This window comes from Lineus longissimus, chromosome 1 (genome assembly GCF_910592395.1).
Source record: "Lineus longissimus chromosome 1, tnLinLong1.2, whole genome shotgun sequence".
Classification (NCBI taxonomy): Eukaryota; Metazoa; Nemertea; class Pilidiophora; order Heteronemertea; family Lineidae; genus Lineus; species Lineus longissimus.
In genome coordinates, this window is record NC_088308.1 from 3,915,459 (window position 1) to 3,927,177 (window position 11,719).

At 39.4% G+C, this 11,719-nt stretch overlaps 2 protein-coding genes across 2 annotated transcripts; both read right to left on the minus strand.

The window, feature by feature from the left end:
* Window positions 1-22: 22 nt before the first annotated feature.
* On the minus strand, window positions 23-3,414 carry LOC135497966 (gamma-glutamyl hydrolase-like). Its single transcript, XM_064788028.1, has 9 exons — window positions 3,279-3,414; window positions 2,805-2,916; window positions 2,469-2,519; window positions 2,009-2,093; window positions 1,653-1,791; window positions 1,379-1,485; window positions 1,132-1,225; window positions 633-770; window positions 23-317 (listed from the first exon to the last, which is right to left on the minus strand). The coding sequence occupies exons 1-9, from the start codon at window positions 3,397-3,399 to the stop codon at window positions 181-183; spliced, it is 984 nt and encodes a 327-aa protein (XP_064644098.1). The 5' UTR covers window positions 3,400-3,414; the 3' UTR covers window positions 23-180.
* A 543-nt stretch (window positions 3,415-3,957) lies between these two features.
* On the minus strand, window positions 3,958-11,285 carry LOC135485626 (signal recognition particle subunit SRP68-like). Its single transcript, XM_064767867.1, has 12 exons — window positions 11,207-11,285; window positions 10,535-10,601; window positions 10,110-10,223; window positions 9,678-9,873; window positions 9,312-9,394; window positions 8,882-9,071; window positions 8,535-8,774; window positions 7,966-8,181; window positions 7,082-7,176; window positions 6,119-6,260; window positions 5,758-5,889; window positions 3,958-5,264 (listed from the first exon to the last, which is right to left on the minus strand). The coding sequence occupies exons 1-12, from the start codon at window positions 11,262-11,264 to the stop codon at window positions 5,040-5,042; spliced, it is 1,758 nt and encodes a 585-aa protein (XP_064623937.1). The 5' UTR covers window positions 11,265-11,285; the 3' UTR covers window positions 3,958-5,039.
* Between the last annotated feature and the right edge of the window lie 434 nt (window positions 11,286-11,719).

Consider the following 11,719-nt stretch of genomic DNA (forward strand, 5'->3'; position numbering starts at 1 on the left):
TAAAAGACGCAAGACCTTTTTGGATAAACCACCACATATTGGCTTTATTGACAACCGATCAATAGTTAATGGCAATAATACTAATAGATTTAATCACACATTGATAAAAATATTGATGCCACTATACTTTCAAACAACAATAAGCTTACATTACACAGTCCTTTCAAACAAGAGATATTATCATGTAGCCATCTTGGTGATATTGAAGAAATAGAAATTATAGAATCCAGGTGGTCCGAGGAAGACAGGCTTGTAGTTCTCAATCACAGCTTTTGATTCTTCCTCCATGGTCAGGAACTGGTGGTCACTTTTTCTCGCTGCAAAAATAATCATCATGAGTAAAATACATACATACATTATGGTGTTCATTTGAATGCTTAGAATTACCTCAGAACTCATATCAACAGAGATTGTGCCTCTAGTACTGTTCAGAGAACACAGGCAAGAAGCTGTCTCCAGCATTGCCATCAAGAAATATGAGCAAATAGATACAGTCTCTGGCATTGCCACCAAGAAACATGAGCAAATTCATGTAATGATCCTGTCCTTGTGTGTTAACGGTTTAAAAATGATTTTCCAGACAACCTCTTCTGTTTGATTCCATCTGTCAAAGTTTTGATTCTTTCTCTCACCTTCATCCACAAAGAATGTTGCCAAGTACTGCGATGCCTGGACAGACTGAAGTGTGTGTGGGACATGCTCCTTATAGCTCATGTCAAAGGGGTTCATCTCTGGGTGCCACTGGTTGCCATAGATGGGATATTTATACGCTGAAAGAGAAGAGAAAATGGGACTCATGATAAGATTTGATTCATGCAGAGAATGTGTCAAAGGCACTACTTTGGCTCATACATGTAAAGGCCCGGTTTACATAGGATTCAAGTCTTCACCTGCTGTCACGGTTCAAGTGTCCATGCTTACTTGTCAGGAGCATGGTTATTTACTGACTTAGGCTTGAAGACATGAAATGATATGAGGGTGAGCTTGCTCTTTGGAAATGACTTTCTTAAAGAGACAAGTTACAAGTGACAACATAAACTAAGCCTGGTAATTGACAGACTTGTAACATATTGTATCTTCAACAACTTTAATGTGACATTTAGCTATCACTTTTTGTTGTTCTATTCTTACCTTCCATCATTGAGACAAAGTCCAAACCATTCCTGTCTTTATTTGTCGACACCAATCGGAAGAATCCACTCAGTTCTGGGGATGCCTTGAAACTCTGAAGTCAAGATAGAAGTCATTTCAGTGTATATGAAAATCAAGCTGATGTAGCAATATAAAACTCAGGGACAGCCTTGACAAATCCCCACCCCCAAAAAATGTTCTTGAGACCAGGAAAAGACAAGGCGAGAATGCAAACAAATTTACTTACATCTAGTGTTGTACAATTCTCATGGTAGTTAGCAGTTATATTGAGGCGGGTAAGGTCTGTCGGAATACTATTTTCAGCTTTTATAAAAAGTTTCGTCCCCAACCAACCTGAAGTTAAAGACAATAATTAACAATAACAATAATAGAACAAGCACTTTGCATTTGTGTTTGGTTAAAAGTGCTACAGAACTTCATTTCATTTCATTCTGAAAATGTTCCTTCTATTTTAATTTTAAGGTGTAGAAAGTGGAAGATACATGTAGTTAGCTACTTACTTTGGGTAAATTCGAGTGGCAGCATTAAGTCAAATGCATCACATTTTGTCAACAGGTTTTTGCCGGTCTGAAGATACATCAGTTCTTCAAAGCCAAGACAGGTACCCCACAGAGGGAAGTAGCTACCCGCATTGTTGAACTGGAACAAGAAAGAGAGCAATATATGATTAAAGTAAAGGTAACAAGAATGACTTATGTAACAATTTTTACTTTTCTTCATTTCGGTATCAGGGGGCCAAAGATCTAGAGGAAAACAATATACACTAGGGGCCGATTCTTAATTCTGACAAATGCTTTATCTTCAGAGGAAAACCACACTGCTGCAAGTTTCTCTTAAGAATAAGCTTATGACTTACTTCAATGACCAGTTTGTAGATGATCTGAGCAGCCTTGGCGTAAGCAGACGTCATAGTATCGACATCACCACCTGGCAACAGGACACTGAAACAATACAATTTAAATTTATTAGCATGCCGTGTAACAGTCAGATGCTTTTTTCTAACTTTTTTTACTTTTAAAGTCTAATGCTTTATCATATTCTAAGAATTTCACTTTCATATTATGCTAATGGACACTGTTTTCTTCACTCTTGTGGATGGAAAGTGCCTTTTTTTGAAGAATTTCTCAAAAATGATGGCTGAGGGAGCTCATTACGGTACCAGCACCATGTGGAAATGTCATGTCTAAAAAAATCCTCGCTTGAAGCCTTCAGCAAAGCAGCACCTTTGCTCAATGACCTAGACTCTGGCTAGAGTCATTGCCTCTGGGCACAAACAATGACTTTAATCTTTATCATGGTATCAATGGAAAACTTACCCATTGATCTTGCCCATCAAGTCTGTATAATAACCCACTGTTTCATTGGTCCTAAAATGTGATAAAGAATTTTAATTATGTCGATTTTATCATTTCCCATTCAGTGAGTCACCAAGATCCAAATTAGACCATAACTGTTCACAAAGAATACAGAGGCAAATCTATTTTAACTGTCAATTTGATTTTATATCTATGCTAGTTTGTAAGGAGATTTGGACAAGTTTCAGTAGATTGTTCTCAACCTCAACCAAGAGGTTTTGGGTCAGAAATGGCTATGTCACTTCAGGGAGAGATTTCCAAAAATCGAAACAAGAATTGAATGATTTCATTGCATACCTGATAGGAACAACTTTTGCCCCTCCAGTTTGGAGCCATTTTACATAACTATCCTGAAAATAAGTGTCGCCATGCTTCAGAACCTCTGGGTAGGACTCCTGAAGTAAAATGCCTGAATGGGGAGAAAACAAGGGTAATCTGAATGAATGCTTCTACAACATTCAGGGATAGTATCAGTATGTTTTTTTCCAGCCACAGGGCCTACAAAGGTTTCATATTTGAGGTCTGTTTCATATTCGAGACATCTTCCAGAATCAAGAACGAGAACATACTGTGTATAATTTACAGAGAACATATGTTCATCTACTGGTACTACATATTTCATGCACTCAGTTGTAAGCCAGAAGTACAAGGCCCAGTTCTTATTGTTTATCTGACACATACATTTTCGGCCAACTATTGATTTTATTGATTCAATCAAGAAAAATGTTAACATACAAAAGTTAAGATATCACAAAAAATGCAACGACTCACCTATAACTGGCATGTTTCTTTTTGTAGGGGCACATTGGTTTACAGCAGCAAAACCCAACAGAAGTGCAGAAAACAGTAGCAAGGACATGATGGACTCCATTTCTTGGATTATCTGGGTCATAAAGTGGACTATTGGGTCACACATGTGATAATCCCTGAAGATGACTTCTGCATGAAATGGATTGGGACACTGAATTAACTTTTGTTATACTGAGATCCGTATTCTAGCTGTGATGTGTGTTATAATTAGAATATAGGCCTACATTCAGTCCTAACCCATAGCCCTCAAGTAGGTGACCCAGGTGTGTTTACCGGTATCGAAGGTGGGCAAGTGACCAAATCAGTTTGTAATAAATTTCACAAAAGGTCTACAATAGGGAAATGAACAACAAGTCCGTATCAACCTGTCAAGTTCAGATGCGACAAGCGCCTAGTTTTGGTAGAGCGAGTCACACATGGTCTTCTCCAGGTCTGGTGTGAATACAGCCAATAGCAAGTCTGAAGCATTGAACATGGCTGTCCTAATGCACTCTCCTTTAGCCTTGCAATCACATCTTCGTTTATAAATCACTGATTTCTGCAGACCACAATTACTGTACTGGACTCCCAAGACCAGCAAATTTTGATTATCACAAACCAATCACATGATCATTGAAAAAATTCAGCCAGACAATTAAAGGACTTTACATAATATTTATTACTTCAAGAATCATACTGAGCTCAACCTTGGCACCCACAGATTCCTACTGTGTTATTTTCAGCACAAGATAATAGACAATCGAATTAAAAACATTATTTCAGTACAGCAACAAATGAATGGATTGACAACTCGATCCCACGGTTCAAAGTGTTTGCAAATTCAACACAAATGTGCTCCAACCAGGCACGTTTTCAAAAACGACTAGTGTGAACCATGATGGTTTACAGCATACAGACATTCACATGAATCCAGTGCAAACTGTTCAAATTGCAATGTCACTAATCTAGAGTATGATTTTATCTTGGTGTTACTGAACTTCACGGTGGGAGATAATGCAAGAACAGCTCATACCAAGATAAAAATGCATTTTCATCAACCAAGCCCCGACATCTGAACGCCAACTGGTTCTGAAGCAAATGCTAGGATATGACAACACACATAATCTGTACCCATGACTGAAATTCAAAGCTGATGCTCAAGGACGTTCCATGATTCGCTTTGGCATCATTCCCAGCAGTGATATACTTTGTAACATCTTCTATTTTGTAATGTGTTGTAGTTTATGACGTCATCGGACAAGTATTTTGGTCCATCATGTCATGATGCTGAGGACCAAAATACTGGTTAGTCGTCCTCCCACAACTATTGGCCAGGTTGCTGGACCCAATTCAAGACCATTTCAGCTAAAAGCGACCTCCTTCGATAGACATCATGACAGAAAACTTTGATGGCAGCAATGGAGACAGGCCATTGTCAAACTCTGAAGTTGAGCAAGACCACGCATAGAAATGAATGTAAAATCCCCTGGGAATGTACATCAATTAGTCAGAACACAGAAAGAACATTTTGGTCGAGCTCAACGTCACCATTTTGACTTGACCCTGTCTTACCCAAGAACTTCATCCTAATCATTACACAGGCAGAACTATTTTCGAATCCTTCAGAACAAAATGCTGACAAAACTTTAGCACTGGAGCTCTCCAAATACAGGCGTCTGCTGCCGCAGGATAAAATTAATATAAATACAACCTAGACCAGAATTGCTAAATACTAAACGTCCCTCATTTTCCCCACAACCACCCTTTAACCATTCCAGTAATTCCACTTGCTTTCTTCTGCTCCATACGATCATCGAGTGACGGAAATTCAACGTGATTCAAGGCCAAGTCAAAGAATAAAGGTTTGCACTGCACAGGTTCAAAGTCAGGCGGGAAGGGCACCAGGTTGGGTTTCTTCCCCGTGAGCGTCGCGTCGTCGACGAAGTCATCCAGTCTGTCTACGAGAGGCTGGAAAAGAAACGCGTTGGAATGAAAGTATCTTTGGAAATCGAAGAGTACCAGGTACCAAAATCGCCATTTGAAAACCACAGGTTATCTCAGAAGGCACTTGTAAGCACGAAGGTTACCTCAAAGTTCTGAGAAGAAGGAAGTTATGCTACTTCAAAGTTGTGAGCAATCACTAACACTTTATATTAGGAGTCTACACATTTTGGAGCATAACTGTCTGCAGTGAGTGCTGGTAGCCTTTCGTGAATTTTTCAACATGATAAATGGTTTCCTATTTTTCAGTCTTCAGTTCCCAGTTTCTGTCCACATGACATTAAAACCGAGAGGCCAAAATGTATCTGCACACTGTTACCGTGGCAACAGTTCTTTGCGAGCAAGGATTGAATCATCATCAGACTGAAGGGGTTTGAAGAACTTCACTTTCCGAGCAGACACAAAACAAGTCCTACGATTAAACTGGTCGATTTCTCATTAGCAGTACAACATGTCCTACCTTTTTTGGTTTGATTGCTACTGCTGCCATCTGGTCTGTTGTGTCTTCCAGATCTAAAATACTGGCAGCGTGACACGAGTACTTCAACCCATCAACATCTTTGATCAATGTTTGTAGTGATTCAATCTCGGACTGTAATATTAAGTAACACATTTATAAAACTTTTCAAAACCACAACAAAAAACTGTCTGAAAGTCTGCTTAAGTTTTCTGAAATGCTTAACAAAGTCATACCAAATCAAGTCACTGTCAGTCAATTGATTTATTAGTTTCTGAAACCAGCAAAAAGCACAGGGCCATAGCCTAAAAGAGTTTGCAAAAAAAACTGTTTTGCTGATTTTCAGTCTGACAGATATCCTTACCTTTGGATTCCTAAAGTGATTACCAGTAATCTTCTTGTAGCCAGCAACGGCCCCCTTGGCATATATAAGGACCTGTTCATACAACGCTAAGGCCTCCGCCCACTTCTTGGCACTGGCATATGTCTGAGCAATATAGAAGCACCTGCAAGAAACACAGAGGGTTTTAAACTAGAATGGGATGAGCCTGGCCATGTACCATGGGACACATAACTGAACAGTCGCCAATAGAATAACAAATACTTTTCGGAACAGGTTTCAGCAACCTTCATGTTGTTCTTTAACCCTTAAAGCGCCAGAGGCGACGATCGTCGACATAAGGGGGAAAGCGCCAGAGGCGACGATCGTCGACAGCAGACATTTAGTTCCACCTGTCTGCTAAGAGATGGCAGTGAGTGTGCATGTACGCTCTTTGGTACTTCGACAGTGATGCTTAGCACAAAATGGCATCGAACAAATTTCAAGTTTCTATACAAGCTTTTGAGTATTTTATCAAAAACTTGAAGCCCCATTTTCGCGGGAATGACGTCATCAGGAGTAATTAGCGCTGCTACGACTAATTAGACGGATGCTTCGACCAGGAATCGGATGGAAACGATGTATTTAGACCCAGACTTCATATTAAAATACCAAGGGAGGTATAAAAAGCTGATGGAGGTATGTTCTGGCCATATTTTTGTTGATTATGGGTATTTCCACTAATTAACCCCTAATTAGTAAATTTTGGCGGGAAATGTCACAAAAATCGACGGGAATTACCATTTGTATAAAATCATCAGTACATTCCATGGTGTTTGTAACAAAAATAACGTTGTTATTAATCATTTTCAAAAATGCTCGGTTAATTCGGCGCTCAGGGGTAATATGATTTTGTTAATTCGGCGCTTTAAGGGTTAACTACATGGGTGCATTGGGAGTTTTAGTAACCAGGACAAATTTCTGCTGATGTCGATTTACTAGTCTTACCTAAAAGCTTTATAGCACTCCATCTGAGTTTCTGTCTCAGCTAAAATAGTTACATCATCTTCTAAGCCTACTAGATTAGGAATATCTGCTAAGTTCTGCAATAGAGATAAAACAAACATTACTCGGCATCAAAAATGGACTGTTAATGCAGAGGTAGCCAAGGAGGCGTGCTGCCTTCACCGACAAAATGTTTCAATGGTCTGAAATTATAGATAGGTTCCTGGAGGCAAATGGGATTGATCAGCTGAGCAAGGCAATAATTCTAGAAGATGAAAGCTCTGATCACTGATATTTGATGCACACAACCATTAGTGCAGGTCCCAGCGACTTAAATTGCTCGTTTGTGAGGCATTTGTGACTCGCTCTACCAAAACTAGGCGCTTGTCGCATCTGAACTTGACAGGTTGATACGGACTTGTTGTTCATTTCCCTATTGTAGACCTTTTGTGAAATCTATTACAAACTGATTTGGTCACATTTCACAAAAGGTCTACAATAGGGAAATGAACAACAAGTCCGTATCAACCTGTCAAGTTCAGATGCGACAAGCGCCTAGTTTTGGTAGAGCGGGTCACATTTAACTAAGAGGAAGAAAAATTTTGATTTCAAACCTGAACTCATGAACCACAGCACATGGGAAATTCTAAGTTGGGGGACCAGGGCCAAGAAAACCTGAACAATATTGTCAACTGTTGCTGATAACATGTATCTCACCTGTATTATTATATCATAGAGTCATGTATCTCACCTGTATTATTATATCATAGAGTCATGTATCTCACCTGTATTATTATATCATAGAGTCATGTATCTCACCTGTATTATTATATCATAGAGTCATGTATCTCACCTGTATTATTATATCATAGAGTCATGTATCTCACCTGTATTATTATATCATAGAGTCGTGCTATATCTTGTGGTTTCACCATCTTTTTGCCCTCTTGTACTTTGCCTAGTTGTACTTTCAACGACTCCACCATAAGCAGGTTACGGTCTATAGTTTTGGTTTGACGCAGGTACGTAACATACGTATGTAGTAACTGCACTTTGGATATTTTCCCTTCAGCCTTCTGGCCTCTCTGGGTGGCTTTGAATATCTGGAAAGAAATCCACGTCAGACATCAGAGAGACCAAACACGTAATTGTTAAATGCATGAACTCACATGCTAAAGGCCGTGGGCTTGACTTTCATCAGGACCACTCCGGTGCAAATCCTCATTGTACTCAGAAATACTATGAATCTCCTCGACCTTGGACCCCTTCATACAGTGGGACTACTCCATAGCCTGTGGCGTCATGCCCACAAGGCCCAATGGTGGAAGACTTAATGTTAAGGACTGCTAGTGACTGTGAGAGCTGCAGGACAAAGTTTCTATGATAAGAAGCATACCACAGACAGCCTTACTCATATTATATCATAACTATGAGAACAGATGATAAAACAACTTACCGGATCATTCTTAAGTTCATCCCTTAATGACTGCAGTGCATCTATACACTCATTCAGCAGACTTCCATAAATGGACACCTTACTATCCACGTCTTCTGTAGCAGCCAACTCCTTGTCACTCGCTTGAACACTTAGCAGGAAGGCCCGGACTGCTTCGTTTTTCACAGGTATCACATGTCCTCGCCAGGTGACCTCTGAGAGGGTGGATGTCTGTTTCTCCCTTGTTTGAGAAAGCAATTCCTGGAAGGAGAAAATTAATTGTCAAGTATTCAGCATTCCATAATGCCCCTTCAAATAGAGATTTTTAGTCTTGTGGTTGTGGTGGTCTTCATAGCACATCAACTTACATCAATTTTCGTAGTCAGCATATCCTCTTTGCCAGACTTCAGCCTCATCTGCATCAGGTCATTGATAGCAGTCTCATCACCAATGTTGTAGGCACAGTATCGTATATTAGGGGCGATCTCCTCAACTCTCTGGTGGTACAGAGCCTGGATGTCCTCAGTGAATGCACTGGCAAGCTTCTCATAAATGGTCCTGAAACATCAAGAAAAAGAACTGATCAGCAAAATTATATCTAAATTATGATTTCGTTTTTGCTGTGACTTACTCTGAGGAAGCCCATTGAACGAACAGAATAGGCCTTTTTAATCAAGTTCATTTATATTCTTCTACTGAGCTTTTGATTCCAACCCCAAGTGATGAAGTCTACAGGTACTTATTCCCACAGCGTTTGTAGTTATAGCAACGGAACTCACATATATTAACAGCACTTACTTAGCTTTTGTGAAGAATTCTATACTGCTGCTCCAGTTTTCTAATTCAAATAATAAGGTTGCCTTCATCCATGAAAAATAGGCCTGAAATGAAAACGTCTCAGAAATGATGATACAATCAAATAATGGTCTCAGGAAGACAATGTCAACTTCACAAATATTTTTGACTTGGTCTTCCAATACATTTGAATAAAAAGCTATTGTATGTACAACATCAAAGACTTCAATCTAGTGGTATTTTCTATTGGTCTGTATTAAGTATCTGTTAAAAATCAAATTCCCACCAGACCAAAATACATATATAGGCAGCCAAGACATTTTGTATTTTACTTTTCAGATAGTCAGTTCCAAATACTCCTCTCCTTACCTGCGCCTCTAACTTAGTTCTAGCATCAACTTTGTTACTCTCACACAACTTGGCAAATTCTTCAGCAAATCCTACGGCTTTCCTCAACCTAGCACTCAAGTGAAACCGTTTCCTTGGTTCTGTGTTGGCCTCTGACTTGAGCTGCATAGCATAACTCCAAGCCCTCTCTGCACTCACTAATGGAAGGAAAAGGTATCTGTGGGGAAAGAATGAACACGTTTTAAAAGAAACATAATCCACTAAATTGAAAATTGTGATAATGTATCTTTTTAAAGAAAATTTGTAAATTTCAATTATAAAGAGGGCCAAATATTTTTGCAGTTTATGCAACGGCCTAGGCCTTTTTTAAACACCCCTCATGTGACATAGCACATCATCGAGCAATTATCAATGCAGCATCTTCCAATTCTACTATAACAGTAAAATACTTACTTTACATCAGTCAGCATTTCTTCTGTAATTTTCTTGGGCTGGACTTTGTATTTAGAGCCTTGAGGAAAGTGTAAGCTTTTCCTAATACGCCTCAGCCTCCTTGTGCAATAACTCCTGAAAAAACACAACAGTAGAGAAATTATCAATAAGCAAAAATGGCAGAAATCAGTTGTGTAAAGCGCTGCAAGGGAACGATTTTTGTTGCTGTGAGTGTGACCTGCAACAGTTGGGTTTGATAACAAGGTTGTAGGATTCCTGTCAGAGGTGATTACCACTGCAAATGAAACACTTTTGTCTAGTCACATGGGATCATGATTGCAGGTCATATGTTCAATGTGTGAGGTGCTCTGAAATGACCTTAACTTCTCTCCCTGTGACTTCAAGTACGTAAAAATCTCATTATTGGACTACTTTGTCATATTTACCTGTATCTTTGGTAATCGCCATGTCTTAATCCATGCTGTTGTTGAGCTTCTCTCACCATATGAAGAACTTGAACGAGAAAAGCAAAAAATTAAATATGACATTTCAGAACTTTTGTCCCAGATATGACAATGTGTCGATGGTACGATTTGCACATAACTGACCAATCGATTATTATGCACGATTTACGTCATATGCTGGCTCTGCCTGTTAGCTGATTGGTCAGTTACGCGCAAACCGTGACATTGTGCCCATTTTCATATCTGGGACCAAAACAAAGTAAAGTTCTGTGCGTGGACACCCACAACTCATCGTGCACGACCGTGCTAGTAACTTAAGACCCCTCTCTTCTAGGCTTTTTTTATTTTGCGGAAATACATCTACATCTTGGTGACCGCTCGACTACAGAAACACACAGGCAGTGCAAGCGATTTCAGTCAGTGTATATTTTTTGTGGGCTCTGGCTTCTACATGCATGCACGCATACGTCATGTACGAACTATACATGTAGGCCTAGATGATGATGAACAACGGTACGTGCACACGAGCACAAAATTCCATATGTTGCTTTTTCGTGTCCCACGTTTTGCTGCATTCCGTGATGGTAGGGGGAAACATATGACATCTAAAGACTTTCTAAAAATCTATATCATATACTGATTAATTGGTTATACCTTCAACAGCAAAGGCCTCTGGCAAAGCATTACTTTCGCCCGTTTTTTCAACGTCCATCGAATCCACGCCGGCAGTTTCGGAAGCCATCTTGGAATTGTAGTCTCACATTTTTCAACTTCCGGTTTGTTGATGTGAGGTTTTTATATAGTTCTTTTGAAAAACCCTAACTATTCACTTCAAAACAAAGCAAAGCACATATAACTCATTAAAATAAATAAGTAAAGCCATATTATCATCATTGATTATTTTGATATAAAAAATTTGAACGAAGGAGAACTTTACCACAAAGTGGGGTAAACGAGTGCGGAATGATACATGGTACCTTCAGTTGTTGGATCCAATCTCCAATCGTGGTCAATGGTGATCATTGTTGCAAAGCTTGTCTCACTCGACCTACTGACTTTGTGACAATTTCATCGGGTGCATATAAATTGAACATTTGGCCCGGGGCCCGGGAGATTGAGTTGGACCATAAGGTTGGTCATAGACCCATCCATTCCATTGCATAGGCC

Coding starts and splice junctions, on each gene's coding strand:
- LOC135497966 (XM_064788028.1), bottom strand. CDS start 3,399: ATGACCCAGATAATCCAAGAAATGGAGTCCATCATGTCCTTGCTACTG. Junction 2,094..2,468: donor TTGATGGGCAAGATCAATGG/GTAAGTTTTCCA, acceptor GTATTGTTTCAG/TGTCCTGTTGCCAGGTGGTG. Junction 318..632: donor AACATTCTTTGTGGATGAAG/GTGAGAGAAAGA, acceptor TTATTTTTGCAG/CGAGAAAAAGTGACCACCAG.
- LOC135485626 (XM_064767867.1), bottom strand. CDS start 11,264: ATGGACGTTGAAAAAACGGGCGAAAGTAATGCTTTGCCAGAGGCCTTT. Junction 9,072..9,311: donor GAATTCTTCACAAAAGCTAA/GTAAGTGCTGTT, acceptor TTGATGTTTCAG/GACCATTTATGAGAAGCTTG. Junction 7,177..7,965: donor TCTATGATATAATAATACAG/GTGAGATACATG, acceptor TCTCTATTGCAG/AACTTAGCAGATATTCCTAA.